The following is a 25,235-nucleotide window of genomic DNA, read 5'->3' as shown; positions in this document are numbered from 1 at the left end:
GAGACCGGCACAGGGAGAGGGGGAGACCGGCACAGGGCGAGGGGGAGACCGGCACAGGGCGAGGGGGAGACCGGCACAGGGAGAGGGGGAGACCGGCACAGGGAGAGGGGGAGACCGGTACAGGGAGAGGGGGAGACCGGCACAGGGAGAGGGGGAGACCGGCACAGGGAGAGGGGGAGACCGGCACAGGGAGAGGGGGAGACCGGCACAGGGAGAGGGGGAGACCGGCACAGGGAGAGGGGGAGACCGGCACAGGGAGAGGGGGAGACCGGCACAGGGAGAGGGGGAGACCGGCACAGGGAGAGGGGGAGACCGGCACAGGGAGAGGGGGAGACCGGCACAGGGAGAGGGGGAGACCGGCACAGGGAGAGGGGGAGGGAGAGTCCGGCACAGGGAGAGGGGGAGGGAGAGACCGGCACAGGGAGAGGGGGAGGGAGAGACCGGCACAGGGAGAGGGGGAGGGAGAGACCGGCACAGGGAGAGGGGGAGGGAGAGACCGGCACAGGGAGAGGGGGAGGGAGAGACCGGCACAGGGAGAGGGGGAGGGAGAGACCGGCACAGGGAGAGGGGGAGGGAGAGACCGGCACAGGGAGAGGGGGAGGGAGAGACCGGCACAGGGAGAGGGGGAGGGAGAGACCGGCACAGGGAGAGGGGGAGGGAGAGACCGGCACAGGGAGAGGGGGAGGGAGAGACCGGCACAGGGAGAGGGGGAGGGAGAGACCGGCACAGGGAGAGGGGGAGGGAGAGACCGGCACAGGGAGAGGGGGAGGGAGAGACCGGCACAGGGAGAGGGGGAGGGAGAGACCGGCACAGGGAGAGGGGGAGGGAGAGACCGGCACAGGGAGAGGGGGAGGGAGAGACCGGCACAGGGAGAGGGGGAGGGAGAGACCGGCACAGGGAGAGGGGGAGGGAGAGACCGGCACAGGGAGAGGGGGAGGGAGAGACCGGCACAGGGAGGGTGGGAGGGAGAGACCGGCACAGGGAGGGTGGGAGGGAGAGACCGGCACAGGGAGGGTGGGAGGGAGAGACCGGCACAGGGAGGGTGGGAGGGAGAGACCGGCACAGGGAGGGTGGGAGGGAGAGACCGGCACAGGGAGAGTGGGAGGGAGAGACCGGCACATGGAGGGTGGGTGACTGGCACAGGGAGGGAGAGAGAGACTACCACAGAGGGAGGGAGAGGCTGGCACAGGGAGGAAGGGAGCGACTGGCCAGGGGGAGAGGGAGCAGACATGTGCCAGGGGGAGAGGGTGCGGGGGAGCGGGCCAGGGGGATGGGAGCGGCCACGGGCACGGGGGGAGAAGGAGCGGGACCGGCCAGGGGGGAGAGGGAGGGGGTCCGACCCAGGGGGAGAAGGAGAGAGACCTGCCCGGGGGGAGAAGGAGTGGGACCGGCCCGGGGGGAGAGGGAGAGGGACCGTCCCAGAGGGAGATGATGTGGGACTGGCCCAGGGGAGAGGGAGAGGGGCCAGTGGGAGGGGGGAAGGAGGGACCAGCCCATTGCCGGCAGTGTGGGGGACCGGCACAGGTCGATGGGGGACCGGCACAGGTCGAGAGAGTTTGGCACAGGGAGGGAATAGAGTGCGTTTTCCACCGGGAGAGGATATGGAGTGCCTGGCACGGGGAAGAAGTAGTGGGTGCATGGCCTGGGGAGAGGGTATAGCAAGCTTGACATGGGGAGGGAGTCTGGACCGGGAGGGGGGGAATAGAGCCTGGCACAGGGAAAGATAGAAAGATCCTGGCAGAGTGGGAGATAAGAGAGACTGGCACAGGGAGGAGACAGAGTGAGTGGTTTGAAGCGATGGTGAAATAGAATCAGTATGTGATAGCATGTGAGCATTTGAATATCGCGGGCAGAGACATATTTGACAAGTGGTGTGGCGTGAAAGGGTGTGTTTGGGGTAGAAAGGGTGAGTTAGGGCAGCAATTGGCAGGTTAGGGAGGGGGAGTGATGCAGAGAGGGAGATTGTAGTACGAGGCAATGGGTAAGTGTGTGGCAGTAGTAGGAGATTGAGTAAAATGAGAAGTTGCCGACGAATAAGAGAGGGGTCTGCCAGTTTTTGGGGAGGACAGTGAGACTTCCATCAAACTGCTTGGGAATAAACTGCTTTTTTCTTTTGTAGTATAAATACAGGGATCTGACTGTGCGGGAAATCCTGAATGTTACCTCTACCTATAAAGACCTCAAGCCTGTGCTTGATGCATTTGGTGAGTGAAATTTCATGCAAATTGATTGTATCAGAGGCAGCATGGTGGCGCAGTGATTAGCACTGTTACCTCACGGCGCCGAGGACCCGGGTTCGATCCTGGCCCTGGGTCACTGTCCATGTGGAGTTTGCACATTCTCCCTGTGTCTGCGTGCGTCTGACACCCACAACCCAAAACAATGTGCAGGTCGTGTGGATTGGCCGCGCTAAATTGCCCCTTAATTGGAAAAAAAAGAATTGTGTACTCTTATCATTTCATTGAAGGCCGTTTGAACTCCTCTGATGCTTGGTCGATGAAGGCAGTGAGCAGGTGCACACTGGTACGAGGAAGATGCCATGTTTGGTCATATTGTCAATTTTGACATCCATGCCATAGTACAGGACAATTGCAATCTACTTCCCTGGGTTAACAAAGAAAAGCAGGAACCTTGCTCCTAAATGCCATCCAGTGTATTTGGCACTTATCAAATAGGTCATATAGGCTGATGCTTGGGTAAGCTTACCATAGGCAGCTTAGAGCCCGTGGAGTTGCAGTCCAACAATGAGGAAACGTGTAATTGAATAAAGTCTGGTGATCATGTAAAGCAGTGATTTTCACAAACCCAGTCAGCTGTTTGTAGACATTCAGTACACTATATTGTTGTATCTGTCCAATTCAGATACTATAACCAGCTCTTTAATGAAAGTTTACCCAGCTGTCTTTATTTATGTGTAGAACAAAGTAGGACAGAGATATAATGCAACACACTTTATTAAATATAGTTAACCCATAAATTACCCACTCGACATACATGAAACACCCAGGATTCGACTATACTACCCGTAAAGGTGATTTGGTAAAGTGCAGATCCGATCCCCGAGTCCCTCTGGTTCCTCTTTGTAAAGGTAGTTCTCGCTGGCTGTTCCTTGCTTGCTTCCTTCTGGTCTGGTCAAGGTCACCTCACACACCAAACTTTGAGTCTTTTGCTTTGAGTCTTTTGCTTTGAGTCTTTTGCTTTGAGTCTTTTGCTTTGAGTCTTTTGCTTTGAGTCTTTTGCTTTGAGTCTTTTGCTTTGAGTCTTTTGCTTTGAGTCGTTTGCTTTGAGTCGTTTGCTTTGAGTCGTTTGCTTTGAGTCGTTTGCTTTGAGTCGTTTGCTGCCCGTATTGGTGTCGACTGTCTGTGTTAACACTGTATTGGTGTCCACTCTCTGTGTTTACAATATATTGGTGTCCACTCCCTCTGTGTTAACTGTATTGGTGTCCACTCTCTCTCTGTTAAAACTGTATTGCTGTCCACTCTCTGTGTTAACACTGTATTGGTGTCCACTCTCTGTGTTAACACTGTATTGGTGTCCACTCTCTCTCTGTTAACACTGTATTGGTGTCCACTCTCTGTTAACACTATTGGTGTCCACTCTCTGTGTTAACACTGTATTGGTGTCCACTCTCTGTGTTAACACTGCATTGGTGTCCACTCTCTCTGTGTTAACACTGTATTGGTGTCCACTCTCTCTGTGTTTACAATGTATTGGTGTCCACTCTCTCTGTGTTAACACTATTGATGTCCACTCTGTTAAAACTGCATTGGTGTCCACTCTCTGTGTTAACACTATTGGTGTCCGCTCTCTCTGTTAACACTGTATTGCTGTCCACTCTCTGTGTTAACACTGTATTGCTGTCCACTCTCTGTGTTAACACTGTATTGGTGTCCACTCTCTGTGTTAACACTGTATTGCTGTCCACTCTCTGTGTTAACACTGTATTGGTGTCCACTCTCTGTGTTAACACTATTGGTGTCCGCTCTCTCTGTTAACACTGTATTGGTGTCCGCTCTCTCTGTTAACACTGTATTGCTGTCCACTCTCTGTGTTAACACTGTATTGGTGTCCACTCTCTGTGTTAACACTATTGGTGTCCACTCTCTGTGTTAACACTGTATTGGTATCCACTCTCTGTGTTAACACTGCATTGGTGTCCACTCTCTCTGTGTTAACACTGTATTGGTGTCCACTCTCTGTGTTTACAATGTATTGGTGTCCACTCTCTCTGTGTTAACACTATTGATGTCCACTCTGTTAAAACTGTATTGGTGTCCACTCTCTGTGTTAACACTATTGGTGTCCGCTCTCTCTGTTAACACTGTATTGGTGTCCGCTCTCTGTGATAACACCATATTGTCGCCGCGCTCTGCCGGTGTTAACACTGTACCAGTGATCAGGCACTGTCAGTGTTAACACGATGTGGAGATGCCGGCGTTGGACTGGGGTGAGCACAGTAAGAAGCCTTACAACACCAGGTTAATGTCCAACAGGTTTGTTTTGGAGCACTGCTCCTTCCTCTGGTGAATGAAGAGGTAGGTTCCAGAAACATACATATAGACAAATTCAAAGATACAAGACCATGCTTAGAATGTAAGCATTTGCAGGTAATTAAGTCTTTACAGATCCAGAGATAGGGGTAACACCAGGTTAAAGAGGTGTGCATTGTCTCAAGCCAGGACAGTTGGTAGGATTTCGCAAGCCCAGGCCAGATGGTGGGGGATGAATGTAATGCGACATGAATCCCAGGTCCCGGTTGAGGCCACACTCGTGTGCGGAACTTGGCTATAAGTTTCTGCTCGGCGATTCTGCGTTGTCGCGCGTCCTGAAGGCCGCCTTGGAGAACGCTTACCCGGAGATCAGAGGCTGAATGCCCTTGACTGCTGAAGTGTTTCCCGACTGGAAGGGAACATTCCTGCCTGGTGATTGTCGCGCGATGTCCGCTCATTCGTTGTCGCAGCGTCTGCATGGTCTCGCCAATGAACCACGCTTCGGGACATCCTTTCCTGCAGCGTATGAGGTAGACAACGTTGGCTGAGTCTGTACCGCGTACCTGGTGAGTGGTGTTCTCGCGTGTAATGGTATCCATGTCGATGATCTGGCATATCTTGCCGAGATTGCCATGGCAGGGTTGTGGTGTCGTGGTCGCTGTTCTGAAGGCTGGGTAGTTTGCTGCAAACAATGGTTTGTTTGAGGTTGTGCGGTTGTTTGAAGGCAAGTAGTGGGGGTGTGGGGATGACCTTGGCAAGATGTTCATCTTCATCGATGACTTGTTGAAGGCTGCGAAGAAGATGTTGTAGTTTCTCTGCTCCGGGAAAGTACTGGACGACGAAGGGTACTCTGTCGGTTGTGTCCCGTGCTTGTCTTCTGAGGAGGTCGGTGCAGTTTTTTGCTGTGGCGCGTTGGAACTGTCGATCGATGAGTCGAGCGCCATATCCCGTTCGGACGAGGGCATCTTTCAGCGTCTGTAGATGTTTGTTATGCTCCTCCTCGTCTGACCAGACCCTGTGTATACGGAGGGCTTGTCCATAGGGGATGGCTTCTTTAATGTGTTTAGGGTGGAAGCTGGAGAAGTGGAGGACGAGGGCATCTTTCAGCATCTGTAGATGTTTGTTACGCTCCTCCTCGTCTGAGCAGATCCTCTGTATACGGAGGGCTTGTCCATAGGGGATGGCTTCTTTAATGTGTTCAGGGTGGAAGCTGGAGAAGTGGAGCATCGCGAGGTTATCCGTGGGCTTGCGGTAAAGCAAAGTGCTGAGGTGACCGTCCTTGATGGAGGTGAGCGTGTCCAAGAATGCAACTGATTTTGGAGAGTAGTCCATCGTGAGTCTGATGGTGGGACGGAACTTATTGATGTGATCGTGTAGTCGTTTCAGTGATTCTTCGCCGTGGGTCCAAAGGAAAAAAAATGTCATCGATGTATCTGGTATATAATGTCAGTTGAAGGTCCTGTGCGGTGAGGAGGTCTTGTTCAAACTTGTGCATGAAGATGTTGGCATATTGAGGTGCTAATTTGGTCCCCATGGCTGTTCTGTGCGTCTGGATTAAGAACTTGTTGTCGAAGGTGAAGACATTGTGATCCAGAATGAAGCGGATGAGTTGCAGAATTGCGTCTGGAGATTGGCAGTTGTCGGTGTTGAGTACCGAGGCTGTTGCAGCAATGCCATCGTCATGGGGAATGCTGGTGTAGAGTGCCGAGATGTCCATTGTGAGAGGAATGTTTCTGGTTCAACTGGTCCATGGGTGCTGAGTTTCTGTAGGAAGTCCGTTGTGTCGCGACAGAAGCTGGACGTACCTTGTACGATGGGTTTCAAGATGCCCTCGATGTAACCAGAGAGATTCTCACATAGGGTCCCATTGCCTGAAACAATAGGTGACACACCACAAATGGTGTGTTGGCCTTGTGTATTTTCGGGAGGCAGTAGAGATCTCCAATGCGGGGTGTACGTAGGATGAGAGCACGTAGGGTTCTCTGAAGGTCTGGATCCAAGGTCTTGATCAGTCTGTTGAGTTGGTGGATGTGTTCCTTGGTCGGATCTGCGGGTAACTGTCTGTAGTGTTCCTGGTTGTTGAGTTGTCGGTATACTTCTTTGCAGTAGTCCGTTCTGTTCAGTATGACGGTGGCCCGGGCAGCACAGTAGCATTGTGGATAGCACAATTGCTTCACAGTTCCAGGGTCCCAGGTTCGATTCCGGCTTGGGTCACTGTCTGTGCGGAGTCTGCACATCCTCCCCGTGTGTCCCACAGTCCAAAGATGTGCAGGTTAGGTGGATTGGCCATGATAAATTGCCCTTACTGTCCAAAATTGCCCTTAGTGTTGGGTGGGGTTACTGGGTTATGGGGATCGGATGGAGGTGTTGACCTTGGGTAGGGTGCTCTTTCCAAGAGCCGGTGCAGACTCGATGGGCCGAATGGCCTCCTTCTGCACTGTAAATTCTATGATGATAAGGCCCCTCCTTTGTCTGCTGGTTTGATGACGGTGTTGCGGTTGGTCTTGAGAGCGCGGATGGCGTTGCGCTGTGCTTGGGTGACGTTCGGGGCTGTCTTGTGAATGCAACTGATGAATCTGGCACTGACTCGACTCCTGACGGTTTGAGCATACATGTCGAGTCTAGGGCAGCGGCCATAGTGTTAACACTATATTGGTGTTCTCACTCTGTCAGTGCTAACACTTCATTGGTGTCTATTCTCTCTGTATTAGCACTGTATTGGTGCCAGTGTTAAAGCTGTACCAGTGCTCTTGCACTGTCAGTTTTAATATTGTATTGGTGTCCACTCCCTGCCAGTGTTCACAGTATTGCTGTCCACCCTCTGCCAGTATTTTAACACTGTATTGATGTTAACTCCCTGTCAGTGTTAATATTGTATCGGTGTTAACTCCCAGTCAATGTTAACACACTATTGATGTTAACTCCCAGTCAATGTTAACACTGTATTGATGTTAACTCCCTGTCAGTGTTAATACTGTATCGGTGTTAACTCCCAGTCAATGTTAACACACTATTGATGTTAACTCTCAGTCAATGTTAACACTGTACTGGTGTTAACTCCCTGTCAATGTTTTTAAAAAATATATATATTTTATTCAAATTTTTTCGGTCAAACAAGAACAGTACAGGATTTTCCCCTTTTTACAACTTTAAAACAATATAAATAATAATGACCGTTTTTTAACAAATAAATATATTAACTAAACGGCAACTGCCAACAACAAAATAATAACTCTCCAAAACAATGAAGTCCCACACGCCAGTATAAATAGCTAATATACAAACAACTATAGGAAACCCCTGAGGGCCCGCGTGGCCCCCCCCCCCCCCCCCCCCCCGGGTTGCTGCTGCTACCTTCCCCATTTCCCTTATCGTTCTGTGAGGTAGTCAAGGAACGGTTGCCACCGCCTGGTGAACCCTTGAGCCGAACCTCTTAGTGCGTACTTTATCCGCTCCAATTTTATAAACCCTGCCATGTCGTTTATCCAGGCCTCCACGTCCGGACGCTTAGCTTCCTTCTACATAAGCAATATCCTTCGCCGGGCTACTAGGGACGCAAAGGCCAAAACATCAGCCTCTCTCGCCTCCTGCACTCCCGGCTCTTCTGCAACCCCGAATATAGCCATCCCCCAGCCTGGCTCGACCTGGACCCCCACCACCTTCGAAAGCACATTTGCCACCCCCACCCAGAACCCCTGTATGACCAAAACATGTGGGTGTGGTTCGCTGGGCTTCCCGCGCATCTCCCGCACCTGTCCTCCACTCCAAAAAAACTACTTAATCTTTCTCCAGTCATATGCGCCCTATGTAGAACCTTGAATTGTATCAGGCTGAGCCTGGCGCATGAGGACGAAGAGTTTACCCTACTTAGGGCATCTGCCCACAGCCCCTCCTCGATCTCGTCCCCCAGCTCCTCTTCCCATTTTCCCTTCAGCTCATCCACCATGATCTCCTCCTCGTCTCTCATTTCCCTGTATACATCTGACCCCCACCCATGCCCCTGAAATCACCCTGTCCTGAATCTCTTGCGCCGGGAGCTGCGGAAATTCCCTCACCTGTTGCCTCGCAAAAGCCCTCAGTTGCATATACCGAAATGCATTCCCCGATGGCAACCCATATTTTCCCGTCAGTGCTCCCAGACTCGCAAACGTCCCATTTAGGAACAAACCCTCAGTTGCACAATCCTTGCTCTCTGCCAGACTTTAAATCCCCCATCTATCTTCCCCGGGACAAACCTATGGTTATTCCTTATCGTGGACCTCCCCGAGGCACCCATCACTCCCTTATGCCGTCTCCACTGCCCCCAAATTTTCAGTGTTGCCACCACCACTGGACTTGTGGTGTACTTTTTCGGGGAGAACGGTAAAGGTGCCGTCGCTAATGCTTGCAGGCAGGTTCCCCTACAGGACGCCAACTCTAGTCTTTTCCACGCCGCTCCCTCCCCTTCGCACATCCACTTGCATACCATTGATATATTGGCGGCCCAATAATAGTCACTTAAGCTCGGCAGTGCCAGTCCCCCCCCTTATCCCTGCTACGCTGCAGAAACCCCCTCTTCACTCTTGGGGTCTTCCCAGCCCCCACAAAGCTCAGAACGCTCTGATCCACTTTTTTGAAAAAAGCCTTGGTAATCATCACAGGGAGGCACTGGAACACAAAAAGAAATCACGGAAGGACCACCATTTTGACCGTCTGCACCCTACCCGCCAGTGACAGGGGCACCATGTCCCATCTCCTAAAATCCTCTTCCATCTGCTCCACCAATCTTCCTAAATTAAGCTTATGCAAGGTTCCCCAGTTCCTGGCTATCTGGATCCCTAGGTACTGAAAATCCCTTGTTACTCTCCTCAGCGGCAAATTATCTATTCCCCTGCTCTGTTCCCCAGGGTGCATCACAAACAGCTCACTCTTCCCCATATTCAGTTTATATCCCGAAAATTCCCCAAACTCCCTGAGTGTCTGCATTATCTCGGGCATCCCCTCCACTGGGTCCACGACATACAACAACAAATCATCCGCGTATAATGACACCCGGTGCTCTTCTCCTCCCCTAAGTACTCCCCTCCACTTCCTAGAGCCCCTCAGCGCTATGGCCAGTGGCTCAATTGCCAACGCAAACCGTATCGGGGACGGGGGACACCCCTGTCCTGTCCCTCTATATAGACGGAAGTAGTCAGACCTCTGCCTGTTTGTGATCACACTTGCCACCGGGACCCTATATAAAAGCTGAACCCACCCAATAAACCCCTCTCCAAATCCAAATCTCCTCAGCACTTCCCACAGGTAATCCCACTCCACTCTATCAAATGCTTTCTCAGCGTCCATCGCCACCACTATCTTCGCCTCTCCCTCCGGCGGGGACATCATCATCACACCTAGCAGCCTCCGTATATTAGTGTTCAACTGTCTCCCCTTAACAAACCCAGTTTGATCCTCGTGAACCACCCCTGGGACATAATCCTCTATCCTCGTCGCCATCACCTTGGCCAAGAGCTTGGCATCTACATTCAGAAGGGAGATAGGCCTGTAAGACCCGCACTGCAGCGGGTCTTTGTCCCTCTTCAGGAGCAACGATATCGTCGCCTCCGACATCGTCGGGGGCAACGTCCCCCTTTCCCTGGCCTCGTCAGAAGTGGGGCTAGTAGGTCCATGTATTTCCTATAAAATTCCACCGGGAACCCATCTGGTCCCGGGGCCTTCCCTGCCTGCATGCTCCCAATCCCTTTTACCACCACCTCCACCTCAATCTGTGCTCCCAATCCTGTCCTCTCCTGCTCCTGCACCTTCGGGAATTCCAGCTGATCCAGGAAGTGCATCATTCCCTCCTTCCTTTCCGGGGGTTGAGCCTTATACAGCCTCTCATAAAATGCCTTAAACACCCCGTTCACCCTCTCTGCTCCCCGTTCCATCTCACCCTCCTCGTCCCTCACCCCACCTATCTCCCTCGCCGCCCCTCTCTTCCTCAATTGTTGGGCCAGTAACCGGCTCGCCTTCTCTCCGTACTCATACTGTACTCCCTGTGCCTTCCTCCATTGTGCCTCTGCCCTGCCCGTGGTCAGCAAGTCAAATTCCGTATGCAACCTTCGTCTTTCCCTGTACAGTCCCTCATCCGGAGCCTCTGCATACTGCCTATCCACCCTCACAATTTCTCTCAACAATCGCTCCCTCTCTTTACTCTCTTGTTTCCCCTTATGGGCCTTTATGGAAATCAGTTCCCCTCTGACCACTGCCTTCAGTGCTTCCCAGACCACTCCCACCTGAACCTCTCCATCATCGTTAATCTCCAGGTATCTTTAGATACATCCCCTCACCCTTACACACACACCCTCATCCGCCAACAGTCCCATATCTAATCTCCAGAGTGGGTGCCGTTCCTTTTCCTCCCCTACTACCAGATCTACCCAATGTGGGGCATGGTCCGAGATGGCTATGGCTGAATACTCCGTCCCTGTCACCTTCGGGATCAGTGCCCTTCCCAGGACAAAGAAGTCTATCCGAGAATACACCTTGTGGACATGAGAGAAGAAGGAAAACTCCCTACTCCTGGGCCTAGTGAATCTCCAGGGGTCTACTCCTCCCATCTGCTCCATGAAGTCCTTAAGCACCTTGGCCGCTGCCGGCCTCCTCCCGGTCCTAGACCTGGACTGGTCCAGCCCTGGATCCTGCACCGTGTTGAAATCTCCCCCCATTACCAACTTTCCCGCCTCCAGGTCCGGGATACGCCCCAGCATACGCTTCATGAAGTTTGCACCATCCCAGTTCGGGGCATATACGTTCACCAGAACCACCGCTTCCCCTTGTAATCTGCCACTCACCATCACGTATCTACCCACACTGTCCGCTACGATGGTCCTCGCCTCAAACACTACCCGTTTTCCCACTAATATAGCCACCCCTCTATTTTTCGCATCCAAGCCCGAATGAAATACCTGCCCCACCCATCCTTTACGTAATCTGACCTGATCCGCCAGTTTCAGATGCGTCTCCTGTAGCATGACCACATCTGCCTTTAATTTCTTTAGGTGTGCGAGTACCCTTGCCCTCTTAATCGGCCCATTCAGCCCTCTCTCATTCCACGTGATCAACTAGCCATCCCCTTTTTTAGACCAGCTCCTCACCCGGTTCCCACGCTCCCATTTGTCCCCCCGGCGGTGTCCTCCCGTCCCGACCACCCTTCCCATAACAGCTCCCCCTTTCCCTTAGCAGCAGCAACCCAGTTACCCCCCCCCCCCCTCCGCTAGATCCCTTTCTACCGTAATTGCTCCCCCCATGTTGCTCCCAGAAGTCAGCAAACTCTGGCTGACCTCGGCTTCCCCCGTTTATCCTTGGCCCCCCATTGTGTAAGGCCCCCTCCTTCATGCGCTCCCTTTCCCGCCGCAATTACCATAGCGCGGGAACAAAGCCCACGTTTCCCACTCAGCCCCGCCCCTAATGGCGCAGCTCCCTCTCTCCTTCCCCACCGGCGCCCACAGTTCACCATACCCCCCGCCCAACGAGGGGAATAGAGAAAATTTCCCCCCCCTTCCCCGTCCCATACAATTCCCCCACTACTTTATTACAGAAACTCTCTCTCCAGTCTAGTCCAATTTCTCCTCTACAATAAATGTCCACGCCTCTTCTGCCGTCTCGAAGTAGTGATGTTTCCCTTGGTGTGTAACCCACAGTCTCGCTGGCTGCAGCATTCCAAATTTAACTTTCTTTCTATGTAGCACCGCCTTGGCCCGATTGAAACTCTCCCTCCTTCTCGCCACCTCCGCACTCCAATCCTGGTACACACGGATCACCGCATTCTCCCACCTGCAGCTCCGTGTCTTTTTCGCCCATCTCAGGACCATCTCCCTGTCCTTATAGCGGTGAAACCTCACCACTATGGCTCGAGGTATTTCTCCTGCCTTTGGTCTTCGCGCAAGGACTCGATATGCTCCCTCCACTTCCAAGGGGCCCGTCGGGGCCTCCGGTCCCATTAACGAGTGAAGCAATGTGCTCACATATGCCCTGACGTCCGCCCCCTCTGCACCTTCGGGAAGACCCAAAACTCTTAAGTTCTTCCTCCTCGAGTTATTCTCCAGGGCTTCCAGCCTCTCTACACACCTTTTATGCAGTGCCTCGTGCGTCTCTGTCTTCACCACCAGGCCCTGTATTTCATCCTCATTCTCGGCAGCCTTTGCCTTCACATCACGAAGCTCCAACTCCTGGGTCTTCTGTGCCTCCTTTAGCCCTTCAATCACCTGTAGCATCGGGGCCAACACCTCCTCCTTCAGCTCCTCCACACAGCGCCGCAGGAACTTTTGCTGTTCCAGGCCCCACACCGAACGGCCTCCTTCCGCCGCCATCTTGCTTCGTGCTTCCCTTCCTTGCCGCTGCTCCTGAGGATCCTCTGCAATCCAGCCACTACTCTCTCCTTTCTCCATATATATCCGGGGGGATTCCCTTCTATTTCACCGCACAATGGTTTTAGCCGTCAAAAATTGCCGTTGGGGCTCCTAATAAGAGCCCAAAAGTCCGTTCCACCGGGAGGTGCCGAAACGTGCGACTCAGCTGGTCATCGCCGCACCCGGAAGTCCACTCCCTGTCAATGTTAACACTGTATTGATGTTAACTCCCAGTCAATGTTAACACTGTATGGGTGTTGACTGTCTGTGTTAACACTGTATTGGTGTTAACTCTGTGTTTACACTCTATTGATTTTCGCTCTCTCTGTGTAACACTATATTGGTATTCATCCTCTGTCAATATTAACACTGTATTGGTGGCCTCTCAGTGTTAGCACGATATTGGTGTTCACTCTCTCTTGTGTTAATGCTATTTGTGTCCACTCCCTGTCGGTGTTAACACTGTTTAGTGTTGCTCTCTTTCACTGTGCACACTACTGCGTTGTTCAGTTCTTGTGTATCGGTGTTGGCCTTTGACTCGGGAATGCTAATCTAGGTGTCATGTTATGTCACTGAACTGGCAATTCAGAGGCCTGAGCTACCGATCCATGGACGTGAGTTTGAATTACATCACGGCAGCCAGAGCATAACTACTGGATTATGGTTCACCTTGTGGAAAGAAATTTGCCATTGTTAAGTATTCAGGCCTATAAATGACTGCAGTCCCACAGCAATATCGTTGACTCTTAACTGCTCTCTGAAATGGCTTAGCAAGCCTCTCACTTGAGGATAGGCAATAAAATCTGGCCTTGCCAGTGATATTCCCCCATCATATAAACCATTAATCAAGGTTTCTATTGTATTACTTGCTTGGTGCAAATGAGGTGCCACTTCCGCAACCTGTTGTGCTGCTGGATTTCCCCTCAGCTTGCACTAAAATATGTTTTGATGCAAGCAGCCAACCATGGTAATTTGGCCATGAACATGCTGTGTGTGTCCTTGCATCATCCAGGGCTTCTGAAAATCACCCTGCAGCCAGTGTAGCTCCTTTATTAGTCAGAGTACCAGTGGTCAAAGGGAATACTGGGGTTCCTGGGCACCAATCTAACTAAATCCAACAGTTCAGTCTCATTCAACCGCCAATTATGGGCGACCCTCTGCTGCATCAACCAGGAGCCAAAGACCGGTTTAAAAGTATTTGCTGCATACTGATTGAATATACTGCCAATATTCTGGAACTATCATCTTTGCTCTTTGATGGATTACCCTTCTGAGTTCCATTTTCCCTTAGGATACTGACAGGGCTAGACAGGCTGGATGCAACAATGTTGTTTCCTCTGGCTGGGGAGTCTAAAACAAGGGGTCACAATCTCAGGATACAGGGTAGGTCACTTAGGACTGAGAGGAGGAGAAACCTCTTCACTCAGAAGGTGATGAACCTGTGGAATTCTCTCCCAGGCTGTGGAGGCCAAGTCGCTAATGTGTCTAAGAAAGAAATAGATTTCTAGATTTTTAACGCATCAAAGGGTATGGGGAGAGTGTAGGAGTATGGTGTTGAGACAAGAGGTTCAGTCAAGGGGCGACACAGTGGTTAGCACTGCTGCCTCGCAGTGCCAGGAACCCGGCTTCAATCCCAGTCTTGGGTCACTGTCTGTGTGGAGTTTGTACATTCTCTCCGTGCCTGCGTGGGTTTCTTCCGAATGCTCCCACAGTCCAAAGATGTGCAGGCTAGGTGGGTTGACCATGCCTCTTGGTATCGAAAGGTTAGGTGGGGTTACGGGGCTAGGGTGAGCGTGTGGGCCTAAGTAGGGTGTTCTTTCAGAGGGTCGGTGTTGACTCGATGGGCGGAATGGCCTCCTTCTGCACTGTAGTAATTCTAGCATCATAATTGAATGATGGAGCAGGCTCGAAGGGCTGGCTGGCCTACTTCTGCTCCCATTTTCTATGTTTCTATGTCTAATCTATATATAAATTCTGTTAATGTTATGTTGTCCATTATATTGTGCCTACTGAGACTGGGGATTCACAGCCTTTTGGTGGAATATCTTTTCATTTCCAGTAAATCAAATGCATTTCCCTCGCATCATCCCTGAAGGTGCAGATTGCTGCTGGACTATGGAGTCATGTTGCTGCCAGCTATCTAGAATCTCTCCCAAAATGGCTGTTGATGCTTGTAAACCCACGCATTGAACATCAATGAGCTGTTTTTGACAGTAGGGAAATTAGTGCCACCCCCAGTGCTTGCTTGATGTGCCAATTTAAGCAGGACTCATTGGGCAGCAGTCATGAGTGAAAACCTTTTCAGCTCTCTTTTTTTTAATAAAATATTTTATTGAAAATTTTAGGTCAACCATCACAGTACATTGTGTATCCTTTACACAATAATATAACAGTGTAAATAACAATGACCTGTTTTAAAAACAAAAGAATAAATAATATATAACGAAAACTAAAACTAAATGGCAACTGCCTTGTCTCAGAGAAACACTCTAAAAATATGATTTAACAGTCCAATATACAATTATTTATAGCAACGACCTATACATATTATACATATATATTAACAACCCTGAGAGTCCTTCTGGTTCCTCCTCCTCCTCTCTCTCTCCCCCCCCCCCCCCCCACCACCACCCCTGGGCTGCTGCTGCTGTCTTCTTTTCCATTCCCTCTATCTCTCTGTGAGGTATTCGACGAACGGTTGCCACCGCCTGGTGAACTCTTGAGCCGATCCCCTTAGGACGAACTTAATCCGTTCCAGCTTTATAAACCCTGCCATGTCATTTATCCAGGTTTCCACACCCGGGGGCTTGGCTTCCTTCCACATCAACAGTATCCTGCGCCGGGCTACTAGGGACGCAAAGGCCAAAACATCGGCCTCTCTCGCCTCCTGCACTCCCGGCTCTTGTGCAACCCCAAATATAGCCAACCCCCAGCTTGGTTCGACCTGGACCCCCACTACTTTCGAAAGCACCTTTGTCACCCCCACCCAGAACCCCTGTAGTGCCGGACATGACCAGAACATGTGGGTGTGATTCGCTGGGCTTCTCGAGCATCTCGCACACCTATCCTCTACCCCCAAAAATTTACTGAGCCGTGCTCCGGTCATATGCGCCCTGTGTAACACCTTAAATTGAATCAGGCTTAGCCTGGCACACGAGGACGATGTGTTTACCCTACTTAGGGCATCCGCCCACAGCCCCTCCTCAATCTCCTCCCCCAGCTCTTCTTCCCATTTCCCTTTCAGCTCATCTACCATCTCCCCCTCGTCCCTCATTTCCCTATATATATCTGACACCTTACCGTCCCCCACCCATGTCTTTGAGATCACTCTGTCCTGCACCTCATGCGTCGGGAGCTGCGGGAATTCCCTCACCTGTTGCCTCGCAAAAGCCCTCAGTTGCATGTACCAGAATGCATTCCCTTGGGGCAACCCATATTTCTCGGTCAGCGCTCCCAGACTTGCGAACTTCCCATCCACAAACAGATCTTTCAGTTGCGTTACTCCTGCTCTTTGCCATATTCCAAATCCCCCATCCATTCTCCCCGGGGCAAACCTATGGTTATTTCTTATCGGGGACCCCACCAAGGCTCCCGTCTTTCCCCTATGCCGTCTCCACTGTCCCCAAATTTTCAAAGTCGCCACCACCACCGGGCTTGTGGTGTATTTCTTCGGTGAGAACGGCAATGGGGCCGTCACCATGGCTTGTAGGCTAGTCCCCCTACAGGACGCCCTCTCCAATCTCTTCCACGCCGCTCCCTCATCTTCTCCCATCCACTTACTCACCATTGAGATATTGGCAGCCCAGTAGTACTCACTTAGGCTCGGTAGTGCCGGCACCCCCCTATACCTACTACGTTGTAAGAATCCCTTCCTCACTCTCTGGGTCTTCCCGGCCCACACAAAACTCATGATACTCTTTTCGATCCTTTTGAAAAAAGCCTTCGTGATCACCACCGGGAGGCACTGAAACACACAGAGGAATCTCGGGAGGACTACCATTTTAACCGCCTGCACCCTCCCTGCCAGTAACAGGGATACCATGTCCCATCTCTTGAAGTCCTCCTCCATTTGTTCCACCAATCGTGTTAAATTTAACCTATGCAATGTACCCCAATTCTTGGCTATCTGGATCCCCAAGTAACGAAAGTCCCTTGTTACCTTCCTCAGCGGAAAGTCCTCTATTTCTCTGCTCTGCTCCCCTGGATGCACCACAAACAACTCACTTTTCCCCATGTTCAGTTTATATCCTGAGAATTCTCCAAACTCCCGAAGTGTCCGCATTATCTCTGGCATCCCCTCCGCCGGGTCCACTACATATAACAACAAATCATCCGCATACAGGGATACCCGGTGTTCTTCTCCTCCTCTAAGTACTCCCCTCCACTTCTTGGAACCCCTCAATGCTATTGCCAGGGGCTCAATCGCCAGTGCAAACAATAATGGGGACAGAGGGCATCCCTGCCTTGTCCCTCTATGGAGCCGAAAGTATGCAGATCCCCGTCCATTCGTGACCACACTCGCCACTGGGGCCCTTTCCAACAGCTGCACCCATCCAACATACTCATCTCCAAAACCAAATCTCCTCAGCACCTCCCACAGATAATCCCACTCCACTCTATCAAATGCTTTCTTGGCATCCATCGCCACCACTATCTCCGCTTCCCCCTCTGGTGGGGGCATCATCATTACCCCTAGCAGCCTCCGTATGTTCGTATTCAGCTGTCTCCCCTTCACAAACCCAGTTTGGTCCTCATGGACCACCCTCGGGACACAATCCTCTATCCTCATTGCCATTACCTTGGCCAGAATCTTAGCGTCTACATTTAGGAGGGAAATAGGTCTATATAGGACCCGCATTGCAGCGGGTCCTTTTCCTCCTTTAGGAGAAGCGATATCGTTGCCTCAGACATAGTCGGGGGCAGCTGTCCCCTTTCCTTTGCCCCATTTAAAGGTCCTCATCAGTAGCGGGGCGAGCAAGTCCACATATTTCCTGTAAAATTCAACTGGGAATCCATCCGGTCCCGGAGCCTTCCCCGCCTGCATGCTCCTAATTCCTTTCACTACTTCCTCTATTTCAATCGGTGCTCCCAGTCCCACCCTTTCCTGCTCCTCCACCTTGGGAAATTCCAGCCGGTCCAGAAAGCCCATCATTCTCTCCCTCCCATCCGGGGGTTGAGCTTCGTATAATTTTTTATAAAATGCCTTGAACACTCCATTCACTCTCTCCGCTCCCCGCTCCATCTCTCCTTCCTCATCCCTCACTCCCCCTATTTCTCTCGCTGCTCCCCTTTTCCTCAATTGGTGGGCCAGCAACCTGCTCGCCTTCTCCCCATATTCGTACTGTACACCCTGTGCCTTCCTCCACTGTGCCTCTGCAGTACCCGTTGTCAGCAAGTCAAATTCTACGTGTAGCCTTTGCCTTTCCCTGTACAGTCCCTCCTCCGGTGCCTCCGCATATTGCCTGTCCACCCTCAGAAGTTCTTGCAGCAACCGCTCCCGTTCCCTACTCTCCTGCTTTCCTTTATGTGCCCTTTTTGATATCAGCTCCCCTCTAACCACTGCCTTCAGCGCCTCCCAGACCACTCCCACCTGGACCTCCCCATTATCATTGAGTTCCAAGTACTTTTCAATGCACCCCCTCACCCTTAGACACACCCCCTCATCCCATGTCCATTCTCCAGGGTGGGCGCCCTTCTGATTCCTCCCCTATCTCCAAGTCCACCCAATGTGGAGCGTGATCCGAAATGGCTATAGCCGTATACTCCGTTCCCCTCACCTTCGGGATCAACGCCCTTCCCAAAACAAAAAAAGTCTATTCGCGAATAGACTTTGTGGACATAGGAGAAAAACGAAAACTCCTTACTCCTAGGTCTGCTAAATCTCCACGGGTCTACTCCTCCCATCTGCTCCATAAAATCTATAAGCACCTTGGCTGCTGCCGGCCTCCTTCCAGTCCTGGACCTCAATGTCCAGCCCTGGTTCCAACACCGTATTGAAATCTCCCCCCATTACCAACTTTCCCACCTCTAGGTCCGGGATGCGTCCTAGCATACGCCTCATAAAATTGGCATCATCCCAGTTCGGGGCATATACGTTTACCAAAACCACCGTCTCCCCCTGTAGTTTGCCACTCACCATCACGTATCTGCCCCCGCTATCCGCCACTATAGTCTTTGCCTCAAACATTACCCGCTTCCCCAGAATATAGCCACCCCCCTGTTTTTCGCATCTAGCCCCGAATGGAACACCTGCCCCACCCAACCTTTGCGTAGTCTCACCTGGTCTATCAGTTTCAAGTGCGTTTCCTGTAACATAACCACGTCTGCCTTAAGTTTCTTAAGGTGTGCGAGTACCCGTGCCCTCTTTATCGGCCCGTTCAGCCCTCTCACGTTCCACGTGATCAGCCGGGTTGGGGGGCTTTTTACCCCCCCCCCCCTTGTCGATTAGCCATCCCCTTTTTCCAGCTCCTCACCCGGTTCCCACAAAGCTGTGTCCCCCCCGCCCATCCCACCCCATGCCAGCTCACCCCTCTCCCCAGCAGCAGCAGCCCAATAATTCCCCCCTCCCACCCCCCCCGCTAGATCCCCCACTAGCGTAGTTACACCCCCCCATGTTGCTCCCAGAAGTCAGCAAACTCTGGCCGACCTCGGCTTCCCCCCGTGACCTCGGCTCGCACCGTGCGACGCCCCCTCCTTCCTGCTTCCCTATTCCCGCCATGATTATCATAGCGCGGGAACCGAGCCCGCGCTTGGCCCCGCCCCCAATGGCCAACGCCCCATCTCCTCCACCTCCTTTCCTCCCCCACCACCTCCTGTGGAAGAGAGAAAAGTTACCACATCGCAGGATTAATAACATAAAACTCCTCTTTTCCCCCCTCTTCGCCCCCCATACTCGCCCCACCACTTTGTTTCAAACGTTCTTTTTTTAATAACCCGCTCATTCCAATTTTTCTTCCACGATAAAAGTCCACGCCTCATCCGCCGTCTCAAAGTAGTGGTGCCTCCCTTGATATGTGACCCACAGTCTTGCCGGTTGCAGCATTCCGAATTTTATCTTTTTGTGAAGCACCGCCTTGACCCGATTAAAGCTCGCCCTCCTTCTCGCCACCTCCGCACTCCAGTCTTGGTATACGCGGATCACCGCGTTCTCCCACTTACTGCTCCGAGTTTTCTTTGCCCATCTAAGGACCATCTCTCTATCCTTAAAACGGAGGAATCTCACCACTATGGCTCTAGGAATTTCTCCTGCTCTCGGTCCTCGCGCCATCACTCGGTATGCTCCCTCCACCTCCAGCGGACCCGCCGGGGCCTCCGCTCCCATTAACGAGTGCAGCATCATGCTCACATATGCCCCGACGTCCGCTCCCTCCGCACCTTCAGGAAGACCAAGAATCCTTAGGTTGTTCCTCCTCGCGTTGTTCTCCAGCGCCTCCAGCCTTTCCACACATCGTTTCTGGTGTGCCTCGTGCATCTCCATCTTCACCACCAGGCTCTGTATGTCGTCCTCATTCTCGGCAGCCTTTGCCTTCACGACCTGAAGCTCCCGCTCCTGGGTCTTTTGCTCCTCCTTTAGCCCTTCGATCGCCTGTAATATTGGGGCTAACAGCTCCTTCTTCATTTCCTTTTTGAGTTCTTCCACGCAGCGTTTCAAGAACTCTTGTTGTTCAGGGCCCCATATTAAACTGCCACCTTCTGACGCCATCTTGGTTTTTGCTTGCCTTCCTTGCCGCTGCTCTAAAGGATCCACCGCAATCCGGCCACCTTCCTCTCCTTTTTTCATCCGTATCCAGGGGGGATTCCCTTCTGGTTCACCGCACAGTACTTTTAGCCGTTGGGGCTCTTATTAAGAGCCCAAAAGTCCGTTCCACCGGGAGCCGCCGAAACGTGCGACTCAGCTGGTCATCGCCGCACCCGGAAGCCCTTTTCAGCTCTCTTATATAACCACCAACGCCAGGAGTCCTGAACCAGTTGCAGAATCTTGATGTTCCAAGGTGCTGCACCAGGTGGCGCATTTAACCTCCTAGATATTGGTGAAGCTAAACCTTTTTATCATTGATATTTGTGGTTTTTATGATCTTTATGATTGCGTGTAACTTGATTTATTTTCTGTCTGATTATAGTGTTTAACAATGGTTCATCTCAGGAGCTGATGAGTCTCACCGGGACTATCCCAGTCAGCTACAGAGGTAAGGACGGAATGATGAAAAAGCCCCAAATTGTATGCAGGGAGCAGTTTGCAGGGCAGTTGTAATATAGGGTGCTGGGATTGGCACAGTGCAAAAAGGGTGGGTGGTTGCAGATAACGCATGTGAGACAAGTGAGGCAAGCTTTGTTTGAGAGATGTTATTCATGAAGGCTTTGAGAATATCTCGGAGCAGCCAGGAGACTGGGTGAGATCTTGAGTGTGTAAAACATGTCTAGCAATTTAAAGAAGAAAAGCGCTCCCATCTCCCCTCCAAAAAAGGCTGCATGTCAAATGGCCTTGTAAATATTTCTGTTGTCAACTATTTTTTGATCATTGCCATCTTCTCAATATTTTTTGCCATATTGTTGCTAAAGCAGAAGTACATGCATTACAATAAAATAGGAACTGAAATCATGGGGGATTAATCCATTTTATATTGATTGAATTTTTAAAGATATAATTTGACAACACCAAGAAATCATCAGTAGGCTGCTTGAATTATATTACTGAAGAGGAATTCTGTATGTGTCCCTGTGGTCAGGGTGGTGGTGTATAAAGGGGGGTAAATAGGCTCCGAGTCCAACCTTCACTGATCATCAGTGACATTGCCTATCTAGTACATCAGTATGCCAGTTCTTAGGAGTGATAAGAAAGTGTGTGGGAGTGGTCCCAAAAGACGTGCTTGTTGGGTGAATTGGACATTCGGAAGTCTCCCTCCGTGTACCCGAACAGGTGCTGTAGTGTGGCGTGCAGTGAATTTTCACAGTAACGTCATTGCAGTGTTAATGTTAGCCTGCTTGTGACACCAATAAAGATTATTATTATTATTAAATTTGATTCTTGCCTTAATTAATTTTTTTTTAAACTACAAAATGCAGGAGGACTTGAAATTAACAGTACCCCACCACCTAAATTTATTCATTCCTAAATGAGCTGTCTTTATTTTTGCAAGCTGTGAGGCTTTTGTCTCAAGCTCTTTTTCTTCCTTTTCTTCACAGGAAATATGTACAATATCCCTGTGTGCCTCTGGTTATTGGACACCTATCCTTATAACCCTCCCATCTGCTTTGTAAAACCCACCAGCACCATGATGATTAAAACAGGAAAACATGTGGATGCGAATGGGAAGATTTACCTCCCCTACCTGCATGAGTGGAAACATGTGAGTATCCCATGTCGTTTTAAACATGACAGTCCTATGTAACTCCATTTTCCAGGCAAATACTGGCTGCCGTATATTTGGGAAGAGTTGGATATATGGCAGCCACTGTCCCCAGCGAGCAGTAGATACTGACAATATGAGCTTTGAGGTGGGGTGAAGGTTGAGAGCTGACCAACACCTCTAGAAGCTGTGGTGGAGGCAGGTCCAAGCATTCAAAAGGGAATTGGATTGTTATCTGAAGAGAAAACATGTTCAGGGAGAAGGCAGGGGAATGACACTAGATGAATTGATCATTCAGCAAGCTAGTGCAGGCACGATGGGCTGAATGGACTCTTCCTGCATGATGACAATTCTGTGATTCTGTACTCTGCTACTTTCAATTGGGAACTCACAGCTTCGAAGGACGAAGGAGAAGCAGTCTCAGACTTTTTGCCTGTTCTCCAATTGACGAACCAATTTTTAAAAATTGGCAACTTTGTGGCTTGCTTAATATCTGTCGTCACCATTGCTGCCATTTATTTTCTTCTTGTCTTTCGGTTGAAGGGTACTGTTCTGGTCTCCATTCTACAACATGACTGTCTGAATATTGTGGTCTCAGAATAACCTCAGTTAATGTCTATTCATTGTTCTGGCTACAAGACACAAGACATTGAACATGATTATTTTCAATTCCTTCCTGAGTTATTAAATGTTTTTCATTCCTTTTATGCTATGTTGCACTTTGTTGATGAGCAGTTCCCATTTTTTAGAATTCCTTTCAATTATCATATTTGTATAAAAGAATCTCTTCCTCACTCTCGGGGTCTTCCCGGCCCACACAAAACTCATGATACTCTTTTCGATCCTTTTGAAAAAAGCCTTCGTGATCACCACCGGGAGGCACTGAAACACAAACTGGAATCTCGGGAGGACTACCATTTTAACCGCCTGCACCCTCCCTGCCAGTGACAGGGATACCATGTCCCATCTCTTGAAGTCCTCCTCCATTTGTTCCACCAATCGCGTTAAATTTAACCTATGCAATGTACCCCAATTCTTGGCTATCTGGATCCCCAAGTAACGAAAGTCCCTTGTTACCTTCCTCAGCGGAAAGTCCTCTATTTCTCTGCTCTGCTCCCCTGGATGCACCACAAACAACTCACTTTTCCCCATGTTCAGTTTATATCCTGAGAATTCTCCAAACTCCCGAAGTGTCCGCATTATCTCTGGCATCCCCTCCGCCGGGTCCACTACATATAACAACAAATCATCCGCATACAGGGATACCCGGTGTTCTTCTCCTCCTCTAAGTACTCCCCTCCACTTCTTGGAACCCCTCAATGCTATTGCCAGGGGCTCAATCGCCAGTGTAAACAATAATGGGGACAGAGGGCATCCCTGCCTTGTCCCTCTATGGAGCCGAAAGTATGCAGATCCCCGTCCATTCGTGACCACACTCGCCACTGGGGCCCTATACAACAGCTGCACCCATCCAACATACTCATCTCCAAAACCAAATCTCCTCAGCACCTCCCACAGATAATCCCACTCCACTCTATCAAATGCTTTCTCGGCATCCATCGCCACCACTACCTCCGCTTCCCTCTCTGGTGGGGGCATCATCATTACCCCTAGCAGCCTCCGTATATTCGTATTCAGCTGTCTCCCCTTCACAAACCCAGTGTGGTCCTCATGGACCACCCTCGGGACACAATCCTCTATCCTCAGAGTCCAACCTTCACTGGTTACAAATTATCATATTTGTATAAATGATCCAAATCGTAGTGAAATCCTCTGTTCCTACTTTCATGTGGAAATACAGCTCACACTGGTATTTCGGTGCATTTTCTTTCTTTCAGCCACATTCTGAACTGTATGGCCTGATTCAAGTGATGATTGTCATGTTTGGGGAGGAGCCTCCAGTTTTTTCAAGACCAGCTGTACCTCCGCAGTATCCACCTTACCAAGCCACAGGACCTCCAACCAGTAAGTAGCTTTCTGAGAAAGGCAGTGTGATTCAAACAAGGCGATTAACTTAACCTTTGTCCTGCTGAAACCATGAACACTTAAGACTGGCTCTTGATAGCTTCATCCCATTTTTTTGCTTCATTTTCTTCCCCAATCTGTTGCGTTGAGCCGCATGCGGTTCAACGGTTTTCCTCCGAAACAGTGACAGAATTGTTGATGTACACCCGAGGCAGTAAGTGTAAACAGGCCATTTGACACAGAAGCATGCATAGAAAATATGAGCAGGAGGAGGCCATTTTGCTCTTTGAGCCTGCTCCGTTATTCATTATGATCATGGCTGATCATCCAACTCAGTAACCTGTACCCGATTTCCCCATAGCCTTTGATCCCTTTACCCGCAAGAACTATATCCGACTCCCTCTTGAAAACATACAATGTATTGACCTCAATTGCTTTCTGTAATAGCTAATTCCACAGGCTCACCACTGTCTGGATGAAGAAATGTCTCCTCACCTCTGTCTTAAATGATTTATCCTGTATACTTGGAGATTGTGACTCCTGATTCTGAACTCCTGTACCATTGGGAACACCCTTCCTGCATCTATCTAGTCCTGTTAGAATTTTTAGGTTTCTCTGAGATCCCTCCTCATTCCTCTAAAGTCCAGCCACTATAATCCTAACCAATTAATTCTCTCCTCGTACATCAGTCCCGCTATCCCAGGAAGCAGTCTGCTAAACCTTAGCTGCACTTCTGCTTTAGCAAAAACATTCTTGCTCAGATGAGGAGACCAAGGCTGGACACAATATCCCAGGTGTGGTCTCACCAAGGTCCTGTATAATTACAGCAAGATATCCCTGCTCCTGTACTCTAAATCCTCTTGTTATTTGGCCAACATACCATTTGCTTTCTTTACCGCCTGCTGCACCTTCATGCTTTTTTTCAGCAACTGGTGCACAAGGACACCCAGGTCTCATTGCACTTTTCCCTCTCTCAATCTATGGCCATTCAGATAAAAGTCTGCCTTCCTGTTTTTGCTACAAAAGTGGGTAACCTCACATTTATCCACATTATACTGCAT

General features: G+C 50.5%; 1 protein-coding gene across 1 annotated transcript in view; it reads left to right on the top strand.

Moving 5' to 3' along the window:
- tsg101a (tumor susceptibility 101a) overlaps nucleotides 1-25,235 on the top strand; it is a 109,652-nt gene that overhangs the window by 21,151 nt on the left and 63,266 nt on the right. The window contains exons 2-5 of the mRNA XM_072518996.1: nucleotides 2,120-2,204; nucleotides 20,983-21,048; nucleotides 22,046-22,209; nucleotides 24,048-24,174. Coding sequence (XP_072375097.1) covers nucleotides 2,120-2,204; nucleotides 20,983-21,048; nucleotides 22,046-22,209; nucleotides 24,048-24,174 — 442 coding nt within the window. The remainder of the gene's footprint in view (nucleotides 1-2,119; nucleotides 2,205-20,982; nucleotides 21,049-22,045; nucleotides 22,210-24,047; nucleotides 24,175-25,235) is intronic.

The sequence above is a fragment of the Scyliorhinus torazame genome, chromosome 10 (genome assembly GCF_047496885.1).
Source record: "Scyliorhinus torazame isolate Kashiwa2021f chromosome 10, sScyTor2.1, whole genome shotgun sequence".
NCBI classification, from domain to species: Eukaryota; Metazoa; Chordata; class Chondrichthyes; order Carcharhiniformes; family Scyliorhinidae; genus Scyliorhinus; species Scyliorhinus torazame.
The sequence above is the reverse complement of the archived record's forward strand: the minus strand, read 5'-3'. Positions and strand labels throughout refer to the sequence as shown.